The 12,249-nt window shown below is 37.8% G+C and overlaps 1 protein-coding gene across 1 annotated transcript; it reads left to right on the forward strand.

Annotated features, from left to right (window-relative positions):
• Positions 1–563: 563 nt before the first annotated feature.
• On the forward strand, positions 564–11,368 carry LOC149829194 (aspartic proteinase 36-like). Its single transcript, XM_090017949.1, has 10 exons — positions 564–917; positions 1,819–1,948; positions 2,499–2,743; positions 2,869–3,096; positions 6,190–6,352; positions 6,453–6,526; positions 6,693–6,786; positions 6,910–6,973; positions 10,907–10,978; positions 11,072–11,368. Exons 1-10 carry the CDS (start codon positions 685–687, stop codon positions 11,254–11,256), a joined length of 1,488 nt encoding a protein of 495 aa, XP_089874075.1. The 5' UTR covers positions 564–684; the 3' UTR covers positions 11,257–11,368.
• Positions 11,369–12,249: the final 881 nt, after the last annotated feature.

Here is a 12,249-nt window from a genome sequence, read left to right on the forward strand (position 1 = left end):
ATCTACCCGTTAAAAAATCGGGTCAAACCAAATCCATTAACTCCAGGAGCACCCCTACCAAAACAACAGCCGCCCCATGTGGCAGAGGGATTCGATCATGAGCTTGACACAGGACCCCATGTGGTATGGGTGACTTTTGAATGTCACCAAGTTGACAGGACATCACAGGTTCGAAACCCATGGGTGGTGTTCCTTTCTGCAAGGTCGATGCTGGGTGTACACAGGGCGGGAGGACCTCAAGGGTTTTGCTCAATGTTGTCAATATCGTATGGGGGCCTTGAATCGTTTTGAAAACGATTCGGGTCAATCTGCCAATTTGGATTTGGAGCTTAATTGAACTGAATTGGCCAACTTTCAAAAAACAGACGTCAAAAAAAAAAATTAAAAACATTAAAAAATATTGACACGTCTCCTAGAGAGAGAGAGAGAGAGAGAGATCTCGTTTTTAAACGGAGTCGGCCGTTGCTGTCGCCATGTCCAATGTCATCATTGGCCGTTGCTGTCGCCATGTCCGATGTCAGCATCCCCTTCCCTCCTTCTTTTCTCTCTCTCTCCCCGCTAACCTAACCCCTCTCTAATCAGGAGCACCTTCCTGCGGATTCTCCCGTTTGTTTCCCCTTCTTCCTCGTTCGTTTGTTTTCCCTTCTCCTCCGTCTCCTGCTTTGGTCGGCGTTAGGGAGGAGGATGATGTCGCCGACGCGCGGATTCCTCGCCGCCGGCCTTCTCCTCGCCGGATTCCTCGCCGTTGCCGGAGAGTTGGCGTTTCCGATGGTGCTGACGCTGCAACGGGCTTTTCCGGTGCATGGAGGCGAGCGGTTGGCGGCGACCAAGGCGAGGGACATGGCAAGGCACCGCCGGATTCTGCAGAACGTCGTCGATTTCCAACTCGAGGGCTCTGCCGATCCGTTCTCCGTCGGGTACGAAAGGGGTCTGACTCCTCGGTTTGGTTTTAGGGGAATTGGATGGCGAAATATGTGTTTTTTGTTGTTTTGAGGGGAATCAGGGTTGGGATGAGGGGAATTAGCGGGTTTGTTGATTTCTCGGTTTGCGTTTGCAGTTCCTGAATTCAACTCTCATTTTGAGCTTTTGTTTCCACTTTTTTTTTTTACTTTTTGTTTTTTTTTTCTTGTTTCTGAGGGACAATTGGATGTGCTATCTTATTCAGAAAAGTTGGATAAGGTGGGAAATTGCGTTTCCGGAATGCACTTCAATTACCCAACTTTTCCTGGTTGTTCTGGACAAGTGGGTGAATCCAAACACACGGTAATTTACGGGAATTGGATTGCAAGGGACGTTCATGGTTCACTTTGGGTCCTTTTTTTCTTTTGTTTTGGGATTCCAGTTTCACAATTGGATAAATATCCTTTTTGGTGTAAAGATTTTCTTTCAGGAAAATTAGGCAGGGAGGAAGGCAACTAAGTTTTCCTTTTGGTTTCGATATTGTTTTTGAGTTTTCTGCGCTGATTGAATTGGTGGTCTTCTGGTTTTCTTCTTTTAACAATGAAAAACTGCGAAGCCACGTTGGGAATTTGTTTTTAGATTTGGTTCCTTCATCTTTTGAATCCTTTCAAGGAATTTCTATGATTTCGTTTGGATTTTTTTCCTGATTGGCTTGAATTGGATTCATTATGTTTTGTTATTTAAGTACAAATGATGGAGAAAGAAAATCTGAACATTATTTTTTACATGTTCTGTTCCTTCATGACTTAAATTGTTCTGAATTCTGTGATAACTTTTTAGAGTTTTTTTTTCTCTTTATCTTGAATCGACTTCGTTTGATTTTTTGTAAAGGTGAACATTTTTTTATTCCCCATATAGGCTTTATTATACGATTGTGAAGCTGGGTACTCCTCCGAAGGATTACTATGTACAGATAGACACCGGAAGTGATATACTGTGGGTTAGCTGTGGTACGTGCAGCAGTTGCCCCAGTTCGAGTGGATTAAGCGTAAGTATTCTTCTCCTCCCTCCTCATCACCGTCATCATATGTAATCAAATATTATTGTTCATCCATTGTTTTCCAACTTGTTATTCTTCATTTTATCACAAGTTTGCTAAATTTAAAGATGGAGTTTGTTTTGTTTTTATCAGTGTGAAGAATCTTCCACACATGTCAATCTCATATCTTTATTATGTGATTTTGATTTAAGTTACAGTATACTATGAATGGTAAATTCAAATTATTTGGTCTTCAAAAGGTAAGTGATATAATTTCTCGCTAATACTGATTATTATGCATAAAACTCTAAATTGTGTTTTTTAAGGAAAGTAAATCATGGCGGTCTCCTAGGATCATAAATCAAATGGTAAGAACAAACTTTTTTATAATGGAAAAGTGGTAAAAAATATCATGTCATCTAATGCAGAGAATTTTCAATAGAACGAGGAGAAAAGATAGTGAAGCATAGACTCTTTACTTTTTTCTGAGTCTTAATTTGATTTCCATTTGAATTATGTATCTTATTTTTGAGAAATTATTTCACATTGTTCATTGTAGATTACGCTTAGGTTGTATGACCCACAAAAATCATCAACCTCATCTACACTGTCGTGTTCAGACACAAGATGTGTTTCGGCTCTAGAGACTCAAGAGGCAAAGTGTGATACTCAGGGCTGTGGTTACATGTTTCAATATGGTGATGGCAGTGCGACAACTGGTTATTATGTGTCAGATGCTTTGACCTTCGAAACGGTGGTGGCAAATGATGCCACTTCAAATTCTTCAGCAAAAGTGCTATTTGGGTTAGATTGATGAAATAGATTTGCATGATACCTCTAGTTTCCTTTTTTATTCTGCTACTTTCTTTTTTTCTGGTAATTGGAACACAACGGATGTTGTTGGTGACATGGTGTTGTTTGAAAAACAGATGCAGTACTACTGTTTCTGGTGATTTGACAAAGCCGGACAGGGCAGTTGATGGAATAATTGGTTTTGGTCAAAATAATCTATCCATAATTTCTCAACTTGTATCGCAAAAATTAGCTCCCAATGCTTTCTCTCATTGCCTGAGAGGCTCGGATAATGGTGGTGGCATATTTGTTCTTGGAAAGATCATAGATCCAGGGCTTGTTTATACTCCTCTTGTGCAATCAATGTAAGACATCTTTACTATCTTGACTCTTCATGATGAGTGTCACTGACTCACTGTTTTTATTTTTTGTGTCGGCAAAGTTTGTATTTGTGTTTCTATTTTAGAGCCCATTTATTAGTAAGTATCCAAGGTGTACATCATTCTCAGCCTTAAAAGAGAGGCAGGAGATTTAGATAATAGCAGCATGTTTTCTGTTTCCTGGCATGCTTGTTATTTTTCAAAAGTTTTAGAGCATCTGGCTTCTTTATATATCACATGGATACTGCAACTTAGTATGAGTGCCTTGCATCCATATAACACGACATTGGACAATATTTGACAAGCCACAACACTTCAGGGACACATTTAAACTCGCCATAATCCTATCTTTGCCATTTTTGTTCTTTCAAATTGAAAAGGAGGTCATTCTATTAATTGATAATCTGATTTGATTTTTTAGCATCTGGTTAGGATGACAATAACTAGAAGTCTAGAAAATATCACTGTGCCTGCCTTGCACACTTGACTAAGATTGACAGTCTACCATAGGTATCCTAGAATGTGATGTTTCTGATCAGTTCTTGAGGTATTTATTTGTTCAAAGTTGTAAGTAACAGTTCACTTGAAACAGTACCAAAATTCAAATACAATTTCAGCCTTCTCACAGAGTGCAACATTATTGAATGACAAAGTGGAGCATGGTTTTCTTAGGTATTTGCAACAGAATCTACTTTGAAAAGCTCAAAATTTCAATTGTTATAAATGGAACAGGAAATTAATTTGTGAAATTCAAGGACATTTGTCTTTAGCGGTCAGTCTAAGTCTGCATGCTAAGCATGGTAGCAGATGGATTCGGTTCAATAAACATTTACAAACTCAAAGTATTTGGAACAGAATAAAGTAAGAAAGATAATTGATTTGGATTTGGGCAAATGTCAACAAGGTATATGCCAATGCTAAATACTCAAATTCTTTTGAGAAAGCGTTAACAAAAAGAAAAGATTTAGTAAATTTTATGACTAATGTGGGTGCTTTGAAATGCCAATCACGCCTGCTGGTACTTCTGGGTATGGGCGCTGACATAGATACAAATATGAATATGCCACACAGCATATGTTACATCTTCTTATATTTATGTGCACACATGCACAAACAGCCATCATGCACACCCCCACAATTATGTACCCTCTCCCCTTTAAAAACACCTTTTTTTTTGTTTCAAACACACGTGTGAGTGTTCATGTGACATTTATAACAAAGGCTTCCATTTAGAGTCTTTAGATTTCACGTGCATATTGGCACTTCTTATGTTTGTGGTTCACTCTCTATAGGTGTTTTTTTGGTGATTTCATTGATTGAATTTGGGTAAAAGCATTCCATTGTGTTTTTATACCAGCAAAGGATGCAATATGGCTGGCAAAAACCATGCTGTATTGGCTTCATCAGTAATTTGTGATTTATCTAATGTACTTGAATTTCGTATTTGCATGTTTTTATATTTTCTGAGTTTTTTATTTTTCTGCTTCAGATTTTGGATTAAAGTCTCAAAACCTTCTTTTGACTTATTCATAAGCACTTTTTCATGTTCTCATGCTGTGTTTTTTTGCTTGCTTATATGATTTTTGCAGATCACCAAACCTGGCTCTAATTACATGTTTCTGTACAAAAATTATTCTATGATAGAAGAAAGTTGCGGGTCCTGATAAGATGTCTGGACAATTGATATTTTTTCAAGTAATTCGACTGAGAATCAAACAATCAAACAATCAAACATCATAAGTATCTCAAAGAGAAAAAAATAAATAAATTACTAAACCATATAACAAACCATGTTGAATTTCTTTTTTTGGCAGATCGTAAAATTCTGTGCATAAATTCATGTATAGATGTCCTAGAATCCTTATCTAGTTGTGGTATAAATTGATTATATTATTAGAATCTCCAGCTTTGAGTTATAGTACTAGGATGAAATTTCACTCAATTGAGCAATTCTTAGTTTCATGAGTAGGGGCAAGGGTGGGCAAGGATTGTGTCAATTCCGTGCTTGTGATGGACCCCTGAGAGTGTAAGTATGCGGAAAGGTATAACAAGAATGCTTAATGCATTCACACGGTCCAATGAATGGACAAACCCAAACCCACAATGGGGAATATAGAAATAGTCCACTAAGGGACAACACAAGAAGCCTTCAAAGAGGCAACACATAAAAAATATGAACTTTATTGAATGAGGGCTTGAAAAGCCATAAGTTACATAGGGGATTACCCCTCTATTTATAAGCAAAGGAGAGAGAAAAGAGTGAGAGAGAGAGGGCATTGGGAGGCCCAACAAGGACTCGTTGGCCCCCCAACGGTCACATTTGTGACCGTTGGGGGTCCAACGACTCTTAGTTGGGACCCCCAATGCAATGCATTTAATGCATTTACAATCAAGAAAAAGAAAAATAAAAATAAGAAAAGAAAAAAGAAAATAAAAGAAAAGTAAAAAGGTTAAAATGCCCCTATTGGGCAGAATTACAGAAATACCCTTTATCGGGTATGATATATATATATATATATATATATATATTTATATACATATACATGATTACATATATTTTAACAGAGAGCTCATCAAGCCTGGGGAAAGGCCAAGCCTAACCAAGACCAGCCTGTTTCTAGTCAAGCGACTCAAGCTCAGGCCAAGCCCATTCCCAATGTGGCCTTGGCCCCAGAAATGGCTTGATTGCATCTCTGATCAGATTAGTCTGGAAAAGGCCAGGCCTTATTTATTCAAAAAGAGTTCCACCCAAGGGCGCTGAGTCCAGTAGATTGTTTACATGGTCATGCCTGGGGCCAGGTAAGATGGTCTTGGGGACAAAATTAGTTCCCTATCCATGTCCATATTTGGCCGTTTTTTCAGTCTTGTTGGGCCACATGTCCCAATAGCCACATACTTTTGAGCATATTTCTTCCTGTAGCATGCATGAATTGATTTTACATCTTTCTTTAGATCTTTATGAACTATTCAGTGGCCCATATGAGCTACATCGGTGTCCTCTTATTAAAAAATATTTCTATTTTTACAAAAATATAATTGCTGAAGTTGCCTTATAAATTTACAATTCTAAATTTTCAGGCCTCACTACAACTTGAATCTAGAAAGTATTTCTGTGAATGGGAAAACATTGTCCATTGACCCAACAGTTTTTGCAACAGCAAGTAGTAGTGGAACCATAATCGATTCTGGAACAACACTGGCATACCTTGCAGAACAAGCTTATGATCCTTTTGTTAATGCTGTAAGTTAACATTTTATGCTTTTCTATGAGCTTATAAGTTAGCATTTTATCGGCAATTTGTATGCTACGTTACCCACACTTGATGGATGTGTTTTTACAGATCATTTCTTACGTTTCGGGAAGCATTCAGTCGGTTAATATAAGGGGGAGCCAGTGCTTCTTGATTGTGACCAGGTTTTGATCTCTGCTCTTTACACACACACACACACACACACACACACGCACACACACACACACACACACACGTGTGCACATGCACATGTTCATTCTTGCAGTTACCTGAGAAACTTTCATTTGAATGGGCAGTTTGACTTATTTTTGCTTATTCTTATGTATTCAGTGTCGAGCAGGTTTTCCCGTCTGTCTCATTAAACTTCAAGGGTGCTTCCATGGTATTGAAACCTCAAGATTACCTTCTTCAGCAAGGATCAATGGTAAGCCTTATATTCACCTATTTATCAGAAAACGTGCCTTTGAAGATGGAATAGATACATCTTTCTTTTTTACTACGAGATGCTATAAATAATCCCTAAGAAAGAGTATACTCATTTGAACAGGGTGGTTCTCCAGTTTGGTGCATCGGGTGGCAGAAAATGCAGGGATCAATGACCATCTTAGGAGGTATGGTTGTTGGACTACAATAGTTAGTTATTTTCATGTGAGAACATGCCTGTGCTTGCATGCATATGAATTGTGTGTGTGTGTGTGTGTGTGGGTGTCCCACTAAGCTTTCTTATACTTGTGGGCTGCATGAGCCATAAATGTCATATTGGTTGAAGCTATCATAGAGGTATGTAATAACTTTGTGGAATAGAGAGGAAGAAGTGAAGGACAGATAGATTGGTGGCATACTCGGGGAATCTGATCACCACTACGGAGCGGGAGGAGTAGGGAAGGAATTCAGTGTAGCCCCTAATTGCCTCATGTGTGGGGAATCCCTTAACAGATTTACATTTCAATGCAATCACGAATATGCCACTGCAGATGGTGTGAGGATAAATATTACAGAAATTCTGTCACCACTCTGGGCATGTTTAACGCTGCCAGAAATTTCTCCATTTCTCCATTGAGGAGAAATTTTTGGCTTTTGGTGGGCCCCATGCATCTCCATCAAATACATGATAACTTCCTCCACTTTTACTGCTGTTTTGGGGAATGGGGGCTAAAAAGTCGCTGGGTACCCCCAGCAACTTTTTATCTCTCGGCGAACACACCCTCTAATGTGAAATATTGCAGAGTTGTCACTAATGGGTGGCCCTGGTAAAATCTGATAAAATTATAAGTATGCTGCTGCCATCCTTGCATGAACATTACATGACTGCCACTAACAGGCAACAGCAAATAGTAACTAGGAGTCTATGACGGTACATGAGCTGAGCGTCACACTTGGCTGGCTTGTTCAAAGTTTCAAACTTATCTTCAGGAAGCTTCATTATGTATTGAGTTTGGATAACAGGACTTATGGTTTTCTTGCTTCTGCTTAAGCACAGCTGAATATTACATGGCTACCACAAATAGGCAGCAACTATTATTAATTAGGACAATACATGAGTCGAGCATTTACTTGACTGGCCTATTCAAGCTTAACTTGACAAAGTTGGAGCTTCAGTTGACCTTGGACAACAGTCCTGAAGCTTGGTTTCATTCTGCTTGACTGGAGCTCAAGCTAGGCTAAGCTTGGGTGAACCATTTCAGTTTTTCCCTATGTTTTCCTTAAAGGTGATATAAAAAGGAGTAGGTTTTGAATTTATGACATCTTCTATGAGAGGGAGAAGGGTTTCAACTTTCAACTATGTTAACAGCAATTTTGTAGTAAAATGTGCGTGCATGCACATGAATGGATTCATTATTGCTTTTAGATTCTAACCATAGTCACCAATATCGTTCTCAGGAGTTTTCTTTCAAAAAGTTGTTTTTCTTGGAAAAATCTTGGGAAATTATCAGAAATTTTAAAATTTGAAAATATATTATGAACAATAAAAAAGGAAAGAAATATTAGGTTTATAATATTTTCTAGCAAAAATATAAAGAAACAATTAGAAAAGTTTTAAAATATGAAAAAAAGATACTTAAATTATATAAAAAAGATGTTTTTGCAAAGCTCAGAAATATCTCCAGAAAATCTTGGAAAAATATCACAATAAATGTCACAGTATTTTAGGTTCTGGTGATATTTTGAAAATCTTGGGAAAATATTGGCTGACTTTGAAATACTGATAATGTCGCGATATTTTCAAAATATCGGCGATATCAGTCACTATGATTCTAACCAAACTAGCAGCTAGAGTTCTCTATCTGTGTGTGTATGTTTGTATGTACACATGTATACACATTACACACACACACACACACAAGTATATCCAGACTGCTCCCCTAAGAGAGGGTTTAGGTCAAACCGTGAAGATAATTAAAAGAAAGAACATAATTATTTTTAAACAAAACTAAGTTATTATTTTGCCTAGTAGTGAATTCAGATAAGTCAATCTATCAAACTTTAGAAGGATCCCACTATTTTAATCGCTGAAAAATTGGGATAAGAGTAAGAGGTAGATGTTTCTTAATATAAAGGAAAATAAAAAAACAATGACATTATATCTTTAAGGATCTCAATTTCTTATATCATTTTTTGTACCTTTTATAGGCCAAACTGTTTTGTACCAAAGTATCCTTGCACCAGTTGTTACAAGTGTTAAAGACACACACACTCACAAAACTATACACTGGTAACGAGTTTACTGAGCTGTTAGTGTGTATAGACTTGTTCTTGAGCTTGAGCTTGTGTACTAAGTGAACTTTAATGAAGTCTCATGCTCAGCTCCTTTCTTAAATGAGCACGCTTGTGCCAAGCTTTTACTCAGCTGCACTAAACGTCTCAAGTGGATTGGCTTGTTGCCACTCCTATGGGTAATTGACATGATTACGTGTTATGCTGGTTGCCCTTGGACATTAAAGCTCTCTTCTGTGGGTCAGTATGATCCTCTTCCATCTATTTCCAGGTTTTCATACATTTTTATCATTACTTGTACTATTTTCCCAAGAGGCCCAGAAAGGAAAAATCCAACGGCTATGGATTTTTATTTTTCTGGGGCACATTACGATTCTAATTGCTTCCTCAAGAGTGATATCAGAGATGAACTTTGGACTCCGTGGGGAGTTTGCTAAGCCAAATATTATCAGCCACTACAATTTGAGGCTCCAGTTAACTGGGCTATGTGATGCATGATTAGTACTATCTTCTATTGTCAGTCTCCTGTCTAACCAATATTGCAAGTACATTCCATAGCCTCAAGTCAGTATCTAGTTTCTTCTATTCAGGTGAGGCATCTCTGACTTGATTGCCAAGTCCTGTGCACTGGAGGCAATTCATGGTGCCAAAAACCTGCCTATGTAATGTACATGATGCACTTTTTGTTACCAATAAGCACCTTTTTTAAAATTTAACACTTAGAGAAATGAAAGTACTAAAAGCGTGAAAAGTACACTTGCTTATGTTCATTAATACAAAAGGAAACTTTACGCTTATATGCACATTCATAGATGATTCTATTATTTCATATGTTTAGATGCTTGTTAGGTGATTCAATTATACATTGAGCTTTTGCAAGTCTGTTCAATCATCTATCTCTCTTCCTCATTCCACCCCTTGCTACGATGGGATCAAGTTCTCCCTTGTCCTTCACGTGCTGGAAGATCTTTAGCAGTTGCTGCCTCCTTCGGCCGACAGTCTTTTTTCAGTCGTGTTTCCTTCATTGATAACTGCAGTGGTATGTTAAAAAAAAGTTCTCTTTCCAGACATGTATTTCAATGAATCATCTCTATCTCATTTTCCTCCTGATTGATTGTAAGCTGTCATTTTTTCATTCCAGGAGCCCTTAGGAGTCCTGTAGTTTCTTTTATGTTTAGCTAGATGGCAACTATAGCAAATCTCTCTTTTGTCATGAGAACACTGTAGGTATCTAATACATTTTCTTGTTAGCTTGACAATGGACATATATTCAATTTTTAACTTGTAAATTTCATTGGAAAAATAAGGAACTATTTCTGCTTATGCGATTAAACCAAATTGCACTGCGCAGGTATTTCATATTGGTGTAGTTGACATACATTAAACGTCTTCACTGCTGCAATCTTCAAACACTATCCTTCCTGATCTTGCTGAATGTTGTCCTATTCATGAAAGTGTGATTTGCAAAATACCTACTATCCCATTCATATCTGTTTCTTCATTTCATCGTCGTCAGTAATGTAATTATATTTTGATAGCATATACAAGTCTTCAGCGATGTGGAATTTGAAGTTGCATGGAAGCTTTTTCCAGGAGAAAGCAGTTGGTATATTAGATGTAGTAAGAGAACATATCACTCGTCCTTCAAAATTTTGAGTAGTGTTCTGATCACTGATGTTATTTTAAATGTTAATGCATGTTAGCAAAAGCTAGAATAAATTGATCTGCTATTTCACACTAAGCAATTGGGCATGTATGTTTTGCATATATAAAATAATACTGGAATTCCAATATCTTGGGAACAAAAATAATGTTAATGTCTTTTGCAGATATTGTCTTAAAGGACAAGATATTTGTTTATGATCTAGATGGACAACAATTAGGGTGGACCAACTATGACTGTAAGTTTTTGTATGCAAGGCAAGCTTTGTGTTTTCTGAACTCGTGAAAAAAAAATTATGTGAATGACTACTTGGCTTTTGTTTCCTTTTCAGGCTCCAAGGCTGTCAATGTCTCTTCATCACCTGGAAAGAGTGCATTTGTTCAAGATAATTCTCAAGCAAGCAGTGGAAGTTCACCACGTTTGGTATTTGATAATCTTATTCTGTGTATCATTCTGGCCTTTATTCTGCACACTTTTTTCGATTTCCAATTTGTATTTTTTTGCACAAAATATTAAAATTCATTCTTTATTGGGATCAGTGTGATAATTTTTTTATTTACCTCCCTGCTGATCCAATTTATTTATCAGTGATCTGTATATCTAAATAAAATTTCATTGTTTAGCACTCTTTCTGAATCTTGAGCTTGATTTCTGCTGAGGAATTCAATCACTGTATATGGCGTTTTGTATCTTTAATTTGATTGATCAAAGGCATCCCATTATGGCTGTTACCATTCACGACCTACATTGTTACTCTGTACTGGTCTTTTTTGATGACGAGGAACCCTCCTAGGGGCGCAGGTTACTTAATGGGCCTGCCTCCCTATGAACTAAACCCTCGGTAGTCCACTGGCCCCACATGCCTTACGGGGACCTACTGGTGAAAGCATTGGGGTACTCTGCACTGGATGAGGGAAACTTCAGCAGTTGGGTCTATCAAGTCTGTGAAGTTAAGGGGGTCCCGATGAGATAGTTGGATGGCTAAGTCACACTATTGTAACCAAGGGGTCTCAGGTTCTAATCCCACGGGGTTATCCCCCAGCTTGCCTATCAAGAAAAAAGTCCTGTAAAGTTGAGAGTATGAGGATAAAACTTATACTTTCTGTAAAGTTGCTTCCTACCTTGCTCGAGCAGTATGTTGCCTTTGTTAGTTCAATATGCTTCTTGCCTTTCCTTGAGCAGAATGGTTCCCCTTTGGCCAAGGTATACTGCTTCTTATTCCAATTGTCGGTCATTGAAGCAATGTGTTGTGACAGAACACACACACACACACACACACACACACACAGAGAGAGAGAGAGAGAGAGAGAGAGAGGTTATCTGACCAAACTTTGAGATTGAGGTTATCTGACCAATCAAAAGTTTGGTGTGCACATGAATTACACTAAAAACTTTGGGGGTATTTGAAAAATTCTCTTTTATTTTGTTAATTTTCTAGAAGCATTTGACAATGCTGCAAGACACGTGACAACCAGTCGATAGGATTCCTTGACTTCTAAGAATATTTGG

The sequence above is a fragment of the Nuphar pumila genome, chromosome 9 (genome assembly GCF_984573655.1).
Source record: "Nuphar pumila chromosome 9, dmNupPumi1.hap1.1, whole genome shotgun sequence".
Classification (NCBI taxonomy): Eukaryota; Viridiplantae; Streptophyta; class Magnoliopsida; order Nymphaeales; family Nymphaeaceae; genus Nuphar; species Nuphar pumila.

What these genes read in the sequence shown, in the direction of transcription:
- LOC149829194 (XM_090017949.1), top strand. Translation starts at nt 685, where the DNA reads ATGATGTCGCCGACGCGCGGATTCCTCGCCGCCGGCCTTCTCCTCGCC. An exon ending in CCAGTTCGAGTGGATTAAGC is followed by an intron (nt 1,949 to 2,498) that starts GTAAGTATTCTT and finishes TGTTCATTGTAG; the next exon opens with ATTACGCTTAGGTTGTATGA. An exon ending in TTCTTCAGCAAGGATCAATG is followed by an intron (nt 6,787 to 6,909) that starts GTAAGCCTTATA and finishes TCATTTGAACAG; the next exon opens with GGTGGTTCTCCAGTTTGGTG.